This window comes from Lagopus leucura, unplaced genomic scaffold, assembly GCF_019238085.1.
Source record: "Lagopus leucura isolate 7727_CA_CO unplaced genomic scaffold, USGS_WTPT01 Super-Scaffold_741, whole genome shotgun sequence".
Taxonomy (NCBI): Eukaryota; Metazoa; Chordata; class Aves; order Galliformes; family Phasianidae; genus Lagopus; species Lagopus leucura.
The window spans coordinates 7,261,094-7,273,557 of record NW_024962256.1 but is presented as its reverse complement, the minus strand read 5'-3'; the positions used below and the strand labels follow the sequence as shown (position 1 = coordinate 7,273,557).

The following is a 12,464-nucleotide window of genomic DNA, read 5'->3' as shown; positions in this document are numbered from 1 at the left end:
GCCAGGCATACAGCAGTACTGGTAGCAATTTAAAGGATTCAAATCACTTCATATTTACCATAGCTACTACATAAATAAAAATCTGAATACTATCCAGGTCCCTTTAAGCCATTTGTTTCCTGCTATGACAAGATATATTAAGAACAGAATCATTAAGGTTGGAAAAGACCATTATGATCATCTGGTCCATCAACCTGACCTGGCCACGTCCACTGACCACATTCCTCAGTACCATATATTTATGTTGCTTGTAAACTCCCAGGAACGGTGACTCCATCACTTCCCTGGGCAGCCTGTTCCAATACCTCATTACTCTTCTTGAGCCAAATTTTTTCCTAATAGTCAAACTATTAGAAGGAAAGCTGTCAATGGTGAGTTTGTTCTAATAATGCACAAAAAAGGGAAAAAATCTTTAAAAAGATTTACTTGTAATTACAGGTATAAGGAAATGACAGTTTAGACTTGCCCACCAAGAGAAAGATGTAAAGAAACTGATACTGGGGACTGTAAAACAAAAAGGTTTTTAAAGGAGCCTTCATTTTCATGCTCTGACACACACAGCCCTGGACGTGGCCATATGCAATGCCTGAAACTTCTGCAGGAACACTTCTCCCACGTAGGGCAGAGAATGAGAACTGACCAAACTTTAACTCCTGTGTTCACTTACAGCATAGCCAAGCTTTGGAAAAATAGGAGCTATCTGGAGTCAAATATACATCACACTAAGACCTCAAAAGGCAGCAAATACAGATCCACAAGCTGGGAAGCAATGACTTGAAATAAACCTGACTATCAAACTACATCAGTGAAGGCATGAAAGCCAACTGTTCCCAGGGAGTTGTGACACGGTGGGAGGAAAAGCCACATATTTAGCAACGTTTGAGGAGAATGACGTGTTTCCTCCAGCATCCAGCAAAGTTTAGCTATAAAGAACTCTTATAGAAGAAATGCCTCTAGGCTATGGAAAAAATATCAATTGTGGAATCACACTGTTTGATGACAGTATCACAAGATTTTTTTTATTTTTATTTTCTTTAATAAAAAGAACCTTCTAAAGGAAGGTATGTGTGAAGCACAGAAGCAGGCAGCTCAACATTGTTCTAACCAATAAAACACATCTGTTTTGACATTCTGACTAGAATGTATTTACTAGTTAGAGCTCCAGTTCCCATATGATGGTGTCCTCTGGACTCAGAGCCAATAGCCAGCGACATTGAATAAATATAACTAAAATAAGCACTAATACGAGCTTGCTGCTCTAAAGTACACTCTGATGTACCTACATAAGGTAGATGAACCAAATTATTCAGCAGTTCCCCCTATCTCATCCTCCAAAAAAAGAGTACAGGCCTTCATGTCGAGTGCAGTCGTGCTTACTCAGCTTCAGACAAAGCAGCTCTCAAGCTTATGTATAGTACTGGAAGACTGTCCAAGACTGTTTGCTGTAATTTAACTTGCTGCCCAGCAGTTCTGGCAGCAGCTATTCCTTTAGCCATCATCATGGGTTCTTAAAATTAAAGCAAAAGTTACATGGTTATGAAAGAATTTTAAATATACAGAGACCCAAAAAAGTGAAATGCAAGCCTGTAAGATTAGTTTAATTATGAAATGCAGTAAAATTTAAGAGGCAACAGAAGTTGGTAGATAGCAATACATGCTACAGAAGATGTTCAAGTCTTTCTATAGCCAAGAAAGAAGCAGTCATACCAAAAATAAGCAAATGCTCAGATAAAGTTTCCTCTTAGCATACACAAAAAAACATCTGAAAATATTTGAATACTGAATACCGAAGCCATACAACAGCAAGCATGAATTTATTTTCTTTTTTATTTTTTAAAAGTCTCTATCAGTAAGCATTACCCATGGTGCTCAATCGAGCAAAGCACTGGAATACTGTCTGTACCCAAACACAATCAAAGTAGCCATTGTCCACCAAACTAAAAAGTTAACTGTACAGAAAAGTCCATAGCAGCAGTGAGCTAAGCCAGGTGGAACATCTTCCCCTGCTCAGGGAGTTTGTGGTGCCCTCGGTCAGCTTCAATTTAAAGCCCCGCCAGGTTTGATAAGCCTTAGCACATGCACTTAATACTTTGGGACAGAAACCTGGTACACAAATACATACCTTTAAGTATAGAATTTCCCATTCTTTCCCTTACCCCAAATAAATTCAAGCTATTGGAAAAAAAATTGGCTCTTTTTGCTGATTGCTGTCTGAGATTAGTGATAACAAAGCATACATTTACTCTCCACAGTGACTGCCTCGGCATTGTAATCACAGCACAATAGGACTTCACCACAAACACAGAACAAAACCAGCTCTGATGTGATTATTTCCACATCAGCTCTCTGAACTTACCAGCAGCGATGCAAAGGCAAAAACATCAGATAAAGCTTCTTGAACTGTTTGTGTTTATACAAGCATAACCCTGGGAAAGGCGATATAAAAGCAACTTGGAAGACTGTCAAAAGCCAAAACTGCTTTCCAGCTCTTTCCCCATTCTACGCCCAGCAGATTCTATCCAAGGTCAGGCACGAGCTCTGACAAGGAAACAAACCACTGCTTTGGGACAAGGCACTGCTCAGCAGCAAATGGCTACTGCCCAGTCTGATGGGCTTGGGGAGGCAATCAGCCTCCCTCAGGCAGGAGGCAGGAAATTAAGAAAAAGATTTCATTTAGAATCCCTTGGATCCAGCCCTTGCCACTGAGCTGCTGTCAGGTTCAATTCATCAGATAACTACAGCCATTTATCTTCCAATTTCGCTGGAAATCAGGCGGATACTTCACAAACACTGGGGAATTTCAAGGAATGGACCTCAGCTAGGATGTGTTCTGCCAGTGTACTCAGTATGAAAACCAAGTGCCACTGAACTTTAAGCTCAATTTATGCATGCTCATAGGAGCTCCATGTTTATATAAATAAGCATGAACTGTATCAAGACAAACATACAAACATATTCAAAAATTCTTCCCATGGCCTGGCAGGGTAGCAATTCTCACAGCCACTTTCAGCATTCAATAAAAGCAGCAGATACTTATATATGAAAAGAGCTCAGAAGCAACCTATTGAAAATATTCAAAGGAAGTTTTCCAGCCCTGCTAATACAGCACCAGACACCTGAGGAGTTAATTTTATTAAAATTACTTCAGTTTCTTCCTCCAGTTTTGGCTGCTTCAGATCAAAGGCAACAAGCACCACCCGACCCTCAGGGCTTTTCAAAAGAAACTATTTTCAAGTTCCAGTCAACTTTGAGCAGTGTTCTGAAATACTAGCCAGGATTAAAAGATTACAAGTTAACTGGGAAGACTTAAGAGTATAAAGCATTTCCTAGAAAAGAAGGGCCTCGAGTACTACTTCAGCTAAGTTCTTACTGGCAGATTCCTAACTTCATGTTTAATTTACTCTAATTGCAGAAAGATGGAGGAGCATTAAGACATTTATTCTTGCAAGTACCAACAACTAATGGTCACAAAGCATTAGCTATATTGACTTGCTTATTTCCCATTTCAAACTTGAAACAAATTATCTCTTCAGCTAATAACTCATTTAAATCATCTTTAATTTGCCATTTAGACTGCTTGCTCAGTCCGCTGTAGACTTGAGCCCCCAGCCACTTACAATTGAAATGTTCCTCTTTAGCAGAGGAACCAAAGCATCACCATTCATCACCCACTGTAAAAAACCCACAGCTATAGTCCCTTCTAGGAGGATAGTTTTTTTTTCCTTTTTAAATCCCAGCAAGCCTTCCCACTGCTACTCCACCTTACAGCTTTCTTTACACCAGTTCATTCCCCAGTCCCTAACCATGAGAAATATACCATCCCAGCAAGTATTCAATGCATGGCTCAACCATAAGAGCAGAGACACTGCAGAGCACGCATCCATCCCGCTCGTTTTAAAGAAAATGAAGCAGTTCAGTATCCTTGAACATATTCTTTATGCATTTCAAAACTGGACCAGATGAACAGGAACAAATTCACATACCATTCAGGTTGGATAGTGACAGATTTAAAATGAGGGATGTAACAACACAATCTTTATCTTACTGCAGCGAAACATACTTTTTTTTTTAAAGAGTAAGCAGGATATTAAGCCCAGGAGAAAGGATGTCATGAAAATGAATCCTTACTACTTGTAAGGATAACGAACACTTCTTTGTACTCTGCTGCAGCTACAAAATTCTGAGTCACCAAGCACTGCTTGGGAAACCATAAAAACATACGGAAAAAAACATTCATTTGCCTAGAAAGCACACAATATTACAAGTAATTCCACTAGGAACTCCTAAGCTACAAGCAGTAACAAGCTGCCATTGTCAGTTGTTCCAATGCCATGTTCTAAGGCATATAAAGTTGATGGGAGCTGCAATTAAATCCAGAAGTATTCAAATTGATAATTATAAAATTATAGGGACAAACCAAAGAGGCTACACTAGCTGCATATCCCCCATATATTCATTACTCAGAAACAAAATTATTACCTGACAGTCCACTAGTCTGCCCTAAAAAGCCATTCAGCACACACACAATCCCTATGCCACCTCATTAAACGTAAACTGAACTTTACATTCACTGAATTCAACCAGTAGTGTCCTTCCACCTTGGAAGGATTTGTTTTGTTCCTCCTTAAGTTGTTCATGAACACCAAATGTAAGGAGCAGGTAGCCATCCCCATCCAATCCCAGAAAAGGTTTTGTCATTTGAGAATGCAGGCTCCCCTCCCAACCATAAAGAAAGCATCACTTCAATTCATTCCTCACCTGTAAAGTCTCTTGACCCCTCAGAAAGCCCGAGGAGGAAGCAGCTTAGAATAAGATAGCAGACTATGCTTCAGTGGCTAAGAACCCTTGACTCTTAGTTACTTCTAGCCAAAGGCATCTACTCCTGTTCAATCCTTTCCTTGATTTTCTCAGCCAGAATGTTTTGCTCACAAAGCACATTTCTGCATCAGACCATAAGCATTTCAGATAATCATACAGCTGCTACAAAAGCTTGAATTCCTGCAAAGCAGAGTGTTTCAGGAAGTAACTCTAGCAGTATACATACTTCATAATAACTACTCAAACGTATCTTATGTTGTAGCATACAGACTTTGGAAGTGATTTTCAACTTTATCTTCATCCCTTCATTTAACAAGTCTTCAGGATTGCAAGATGCTCAAGCATTAAAAATAACACCTAAAACACTGAAAGAATACAGTTGGAAAAGCACCAAAATAGAAAAGCATAACCCAAATGCATAGAGATGGCTGTGAGTGAGCTGAGGCCTTGAGAGAGCATACATGTTGGAACTGCTTCAAGTCATGAATGACCACCACCTCCGTGCAACAGCACTCCATTCAAATGTATTTGGTCCTGCCCGAGAACAATTATGAGATTTTAGAATTACAAACGACAACTGCAAGAGATACTGCAGAAAAAGCTACATTCACATATTCTGCAGTCCTTAATTCATGTATTTGAATAGGAAGTAAAGAATTTGATGCCATACCAGATAGGCCTTGTTACTGTTTAACAGTAGGGACAAAGTGCTATGCTTTGCTAGGGACAAAGTGACTGTTTAGTCACATGACAACAAGCAGTACATCCCTTAAACATTCCTAGAACACATTTCAGCACAAGGAAATGCCTACAACAGATGAATAGACATGGCAAAAAACCAACAACAACAAAAAACCCCAACAACAGAAAGTTAAAAACTAAACGATAGCTGCAAAACGTAAATGGCCAGCAGGGACACCCTCCTAGGCCATGCCACTTCTAAATTTGATTTGAACGCTGATTCTTCTTTAAATCACTGCTGTCACGTTTTATGCCATCTTCTTCAGAATGTTCATAAGATCTTCCTGAGTACCCCAGCATATTATCAGCAATTAAGGCTTACTGCACTACCCAACAAGAGAACATGAAAGTACTTTGCTTGAAACTTAATGCTGCTTGTTTCCAGTTTCACAGACAAAATGAACATCGTTTCAGGGCTTCCACTGATGTCAGATTTCTTTCTTAAAAAGAAGAGGAAAGTTTTTCAAGTGGAATTTTATTAATTTCAGTTCAACTTTTCAGAAAATAATTCCTGGTTTTATTTTTCAGGGAGTTGAAGTGATTGGAACAAGAATATGCAACCCATTGAGTATTAATGCGCATTTATTAAAACAGAGCTTTCGTGAAAGAAGTTAATGCATTATTTCCAAATTTCTCCTTTAGATATATATATATATATATCCAATTGTTTCTCACCTCTTCTTGATACATGTTCCTATTATTGACTGCCCATGAAGACTCAAGTGCAGCAATTCTGACAACTGAAAGATAAGGATACAGTTAAAATATGACCAGCTGATGGAGATGAAGACCACCAGCTGGAAGCATTAATCCCACTGACAGGAATTAATGCACTGCACAGAAGATTTACAGAGAGGTAAAAAAAAAAACCTGCATGCATCCATCCACATTCCCACCCCTCCCCCCATGTGGGCTCTTTGTTTCCATGTTCTCACAGTAGCAGTTTCTTGGTTAAGATTTTTTTTCCAATGATATTTATAACAGTAACTAATATTGCTAAATTGTCACTGAAAATAAACTGGTAAAAGCTTTATCTAAAATGGTGGGAAAGTCACTTAATAATCTGTGATCAAATTAGATTACTGCATCAGGATGCTGGGTTTTCAAGGAATACAGGCTGCTAGTTGCAAGTGGGGATTTCTCAGTCAGCATTTCCACATGCATTTTTAGAACAAAATACAGAACGTTCAATGAAGACAGGAGTTTATAGCAAATTTAACACTTATGAATTGAGCTACCAAATTTGTATCTTGTTCTCCAAAACCACTATATTAAGAAACCATGTTTTTGATAATATTAAACATTAATCATGAAACCTCCAGACACTGACAGAAGTGTTCATCTGCAGCTTCAAATTTTTGACATATCTGAGGGAAAAATTACAGCCTGGCAAACTCTGGTTCTGAAGTCTCAATATGTAGCTTTAAAAATGAGTTTCTGCAACACACTCAATATTTCATTCAGCTACACTTGAGAGCTGTTCGATATTAAACTGTAGAATTTGCCTCTAAAAGGAAACTTTACACCACTATCCAAGAAGTCCCGCAGGTCAATGTTCAGTGGAAGTGCCTTGACACTGCAGGACTCCAGCTGTTGTTGGCATGCAATACAATTTGGAACAGATGCAAAAGAATGTTTGCGTGCTGTTGGTCCCACTCACATTACGAGGAAATGCCCAAGTGTCCACCAAACCATTTCCTCGTGGCACCCAAAGCCTTCAGAGAAGCATCTTAAGTCTCTCAGTTTAAGATGATAGAGCTTCAACTGTTCATTCATAACGATAATTTCATCATAAAACACCTTATTTTTCAACAGGAAAAAAAAGCCAAGTGTTTTCATCCTGCCCACTGACACCTGCGCCAGCAACAGCTCCACATCTCAGTCAAGGACAGGGGAGATAGTGCATGAGTCAAAGCAAAGATTTACCCCTAAATACACATGCAGTGTTGTAATAATGTAAATCCAGCAGCTCAATGTCTCTCCTGTACACTTAAAAGTATCAAAGATAATACTGATAATAATAATAATAAAAACCAAGAATTACTTTGAAAGAGTACAAGTAGCATATTGTAACCTCAGTACTCAGACCAAAAAGCTTGTTTTATGGATGCAGACCCCTCTTAAATGAAGGGATGCTCCAGTTTTAAATATTTTCATCACAATTAACTCTGCAATTTCCTCTTCACCATTATTTAGTTAATTCTAACCTGTAAAGATCAAAGATATCTGATTTCTGCTATCAAATACAAACCTAAAATACATCTGAATTACAGATCCATTTTAAATGCGGGAAAAAAAAAATCTTTACTCCCCCTGTGTAAGCTAACAATTGTCAGCTCACAAGAAACAGCATATGAAGCTTAACAGCTTTTCATTGATTTAAAACCAAAGTCATTCCAGGGAGGGCAGGAACTCCAGCATACCTCTGCATTTGGTCTGGGACAGATTTGACAATTGCAGACGTCCACATGTAAGAAGAAGAGAGGAGAAGACAGGAACAGCCCTGTTATATTCAGCTTCTCCTCTGCCACTAAGATTCAGAAGGAAGCAAAACAAGCAACTTGGCACCTCGAGATGTATTTGTTTGCCACCAGGTCAACACATAGCAGGCATCTTTCAGTCACAGATATAGGTTGACTACATTCTATTAAAGAAAGTGGATAAAACTAAAGGAGATCTTATCTAAGCAAAGTCGAAAAATACTCCCATATTGAAGGTTTCACCTCACAGTCAGAAGGTACAAAACTGATGTTTCATACATAAAATAATCAGAGCAGATGAAGACTATGCAGCAGCTTACCCCAGCCCTCATCCTGTTTCCCTTTGTTAGAAGAAGCAAGCAGCAGCAGCAAATTAACTGCTCAGTATTCAAGCCCTATTTCTGGTGGGTTGCATTTAATATATATCAGTTTGACATCTGGTTTGTCACATATGCCACAAGGTATGTTGTGCTGTCAGCTACGAGCACTGAAAGGAAGGAACAGAAGGGGCAGGCGTAAGTGAGAAACAGCCCAGTAACCACTGCAGCTAAAACAAAGTATCAAGAAAACAGCTGGAGGTCCCTAAGGAAATAACCTGTAAAAAAGAACCTTCCCAAAGCTGCAACTCTCTTGTGGAATACATTCCACAACACACATTTCTAAGACATACCACCTTGGGAAGCCTATTTTGCATCAAGAATCTAATTCAGTAGCACGAGCTAGCACACACATCATCCCTCTGCTGTGCTCAGAAGGGCTCTGCAACCTTCAAGCAACTGAAGCATCAACCAGCATCGCAACATCACTCCCTGCATGAAGTCAAGCATGGCCTCCTGCTTCACTAAGGCCTCTGAGCATTTATAGGCACTGGACTTCATATAAAGGAATTTTTCCTCACAGCATTTGACTAGAAGAATACCAGAAATTCTAACTAGTAATTTTCCCCATGAGCTCAGTAATGGCTTTGAGGTGTAAGGTAAGTACGCACAGCTACGGTGTTAGATGGCATTATGATTTGTGAGTCAGTTCAGATTTCATGCTTTCAGAGACACTTAACCTGAAATCTCTTCCCTGATACTCAGAAAAAACACTGTTTGGTAACAAGCTTATCATTAGAAAAGAAATATATTTAAAGAGGTATTGCTTCAGTTGATGATTCACAACCATTTTCAACACACGAAAAACAATACTGTAGCACTAATTTCCTGAATCACTTAATAATACATGAATGCTCATTTGCCTCTAGTTAAGCTCCAGAGGTGAGGCGCATCTTATCACCACCTTACACTTACAAGCAGGTCATGGAATCTGAGCATGCAGTGCCCAGAAGCTGGCTCTGAATAACACCACTTGAATGTCACTCCCACTTCTGGTAGTTGATTCTCTCGCAGGGTGGAGAGGACAGCATCACCGCCCCAGTTTAAGCAGCAATGACTTTGGGCCATGCTCAGTCTGGCACCACTGCCCAAAGCATCATCAAAGCACACGCTGCAAGAATTAGAAGGTTTCACCCACTGAGATTCTCTCATTCCCTTTTCTACTGATAGCAAGGAATTCAGCATCTTTAAGCATCTTACATAATTCATCTCCACGACAGCAATAAAACCATGCTGTAAAGTACACGCTATACTGTGCTGCCAGGAGTAGCCAAGCAAAGCATAAACAGGGTAAGTTGGAAGTAAACAGCAGATCAAAATCTGAGTGCAAGGCATTTAAAGCAGGGCTGAACAACATATTTTGTCACCACGCTGAAAAAATAGTAACTGAGGACAGCAAGACACCTAACATAGACTGCAATGCCAAATGATTCAGCTTTCCTGCAAGTGACTCAATTACTGCTTTCACTTCACACAAACACCACCACGAGATATCTTGTAAACATATGAAGACATCTTTTAACCTTGGGCCAGCCTCAGACTTTGCTTATAGCAAACATTTATCAGTTTACAGGTGTTTTGTTTGGTTGTGCTTTTTCATTTTGGGTTTTTGTTGTTTGGTTGGTTTTTGTTTTAATTCAAGTTCTGTCCATGATTTGAAGAGGTCAGAAATAGAGCTTTCAAGATCAGCAAGTTTTTGAACATGCCTTTATGCTTGGGGGATGAGAGCACTACAAAGCTCAGCTTCAGCCCTTTAGACTTCAACTCATCCTATAAAACAATACTTCGCAGGGTTTGCCAGTATTACCTGTTTCAATCCATAAGCGTGCAATGATTAATTTGAACAGCCTTCTGGGGACAGAGTAAAGCCAGTTTCCAAAAACTAGCAGAGACACATACTTAGGTGATAGCCTTTTCCTGGACTATTCAACATGCCAACGAACACAAGTTACAGCTTGTTTTTTTTTTTAATATGGCACTGACTCATCACACACTAATCTATTTACTCATTGCCACTCAGTGGCCTTGATTATAACCGGTCAAATGGCCTGCTTCAAGGGTCCCCAGCTTTGTCTTAATGCAATCAAGTTACTGATCCAAGAAATTCTTCTGTTACAGAACTATTTCCTTCACATGTTTACTTTCAACATAGCAAGTACAGCACTTAATTCACAGCACTAGAACATACTGAGATCAACCAGAGCCACAGCATTGGAAAAACAAAACTGAAAATCCAGCCAAATAGGAAAGCATGACTAACAAGTGTCAAGCAGACTAGGAGACTTAACTATCACATTACTCTTTGTTAATTGGTGGATCAGACACAATAGGGATCACATTCATAGCGACTGAAAATTTAAAGTCACACTGCAGACAGAACCCTGGTGAGCTACACAGACTGCAGAGCACTGGCAGAGCCCCCATGAAGCTGATGGGCTCCAGGAAATCACAGCAACAGCTGCGTGACAACAAGTCTGAAAGGTTGGGTTTACATCAATCACAACAGCCTCCAGAATTACAGTTTTACACATTTATGTTTTTATTACTCTGGGTAAAGCGAGAGCTTTTATGACAATGCACAAGATGATAATTATAGCTATCTGAGTTTCTGTGAAAACATCCATTCATCGACTAGCAGTTTGCTAGCTTAACATCACCAACTATTTTGTAAACGTGATTTATAAATTTAAGTTCTGCCAGACCTTCCACCTGAGCAGAAAAGCAGTCAGCCACGTTACACCGAGACAGACCTCAATATTATCTGAGAGATGTGAATGAACAGCGCTGACCAGATAAAAGCACCACACAGCTGGAGCATGAAGACATAACACAAGACAGACTGGTACAAAAAAGCAGCACTGTTGATAAAACACATAGAAACATCAATCCTACCATTAATCTAAGTCAATTCCAGCCTTGTGAAAGCTCATTAAGCACACCATACTCAGCCAGCTGCGGCCATACACGTGCCTATGTGGCTTTTTCAGCCTAGTCGCAGACAGCTGTGAGTAATGCCATACGTTTGGTGGAATACGCGGTGACCAGGGCTATTTCCAGACTTTAAGCAGGAGATGTAGGGAACCGCGGGTCACATCAGCTTCGCACGTTCCCCAAACCAAACGCGCTCCTCGCTTCACACCCTGTCGGTGAGCACGAGGTACCGCTGCCCAGCACCGCTGCAGCGCCTCAGCTGACATAACTCTATGCCCACAACTTCTGCTCAGCGCAGCCCGAGCCCAACCGAGGCTGGGTTACGCAGTCGCTAGAAACGTTCGCGAGCCATTTACTGCAGCGGCTGTACTCGTCCAGTTTCTCCTAGAAGAGAAAAGTGCAGAACACCCCTGCGAGCACCATCAGGCACCGCTTACATAAGGCTGACGCCAACGCAAGATAGATGGTCATTGGATCGAGTGATGCTCCGGGGGTGACCAGAGGTACCTCGGCACCGGGTTAAGCGCGCAAAGGAGATCGGCTCATCGGCTCCCCTCGGCTCACCGCGCTGCCACCAGCCCGGCCCCCGCCGCCATTCCCAGCGCTCCCCGCCGCCCCCCCCGCCGCCATCCTCCCTCACCGCCCCCGACCGCCGGCCCGCCGGCAGCCAGCCAGCCAGCCAGCCGCCCTCTCCTCTCCTGCCCTCTCCTCTCCTCGCGCGCTGCCCCGCGCCGCACCCACCGGCTCTCAGCTGCAGGCTGCCGTCCCTCCGGCTGCACCACAGCGCCCGCTCCCCGCTCTGCAGGATGTAGTGGTCCTTGGCTTGGAACAGCTCCATCCTCGCGCCGCCGCCGTCCTCCTTTACCGTCCCCGCGGATGGGGAGCAGAGGGAGAAGCGCGCTCCCGAGCCGGGCACGCGCGCCGCCCCTCACAGAGCCCGGCGGGTCGCGACGGCTCCGCTCCGGCTCGGGGCGCTTCCTCAGACGGCCGAGAGCGCGGGTTCCGGCCCCAGCGCCGCACGTGACCGTGCCCAGCAGCGCCGCCCCGCGCTCTTAAAGCTGCAGCGCGATTCCCGCCCGCGGTGGGTTTTCGCGCCGTCCTCTGCTGGCGATGTGAG

At 41.9% G+C, this 12,464-nt stretch overlaps 1 protein-coding gene across 1 annotated transcript in view; it reads right to left on the bottom strand.

Moving 5' to 3' along the window:
• The window catches only part of INPP5F (inositol polyphosphate-5-phosphatase F), a 37,939-nt gene extending 25,706 nt beyond the window's left edge, over positions 1 to 12,233 (bottom strand). Inside the window, exon 1 of the mRNA XM_042863847.1 lies at positions 12,089 to 12,233. Within this exon, the coding sequence (XP_042719781.1) occupies positions 12,089 to 12,185 (97 nt within the window). The 5' untranslated portion in view covers positions 12,186 to 12,233. The remainder of the gene's footprint in view (positions 1 to 12,088) is intronic.
• Between the last annotated feature and the right edge of the window lie 231 nt (positions 12,234 to 12,464).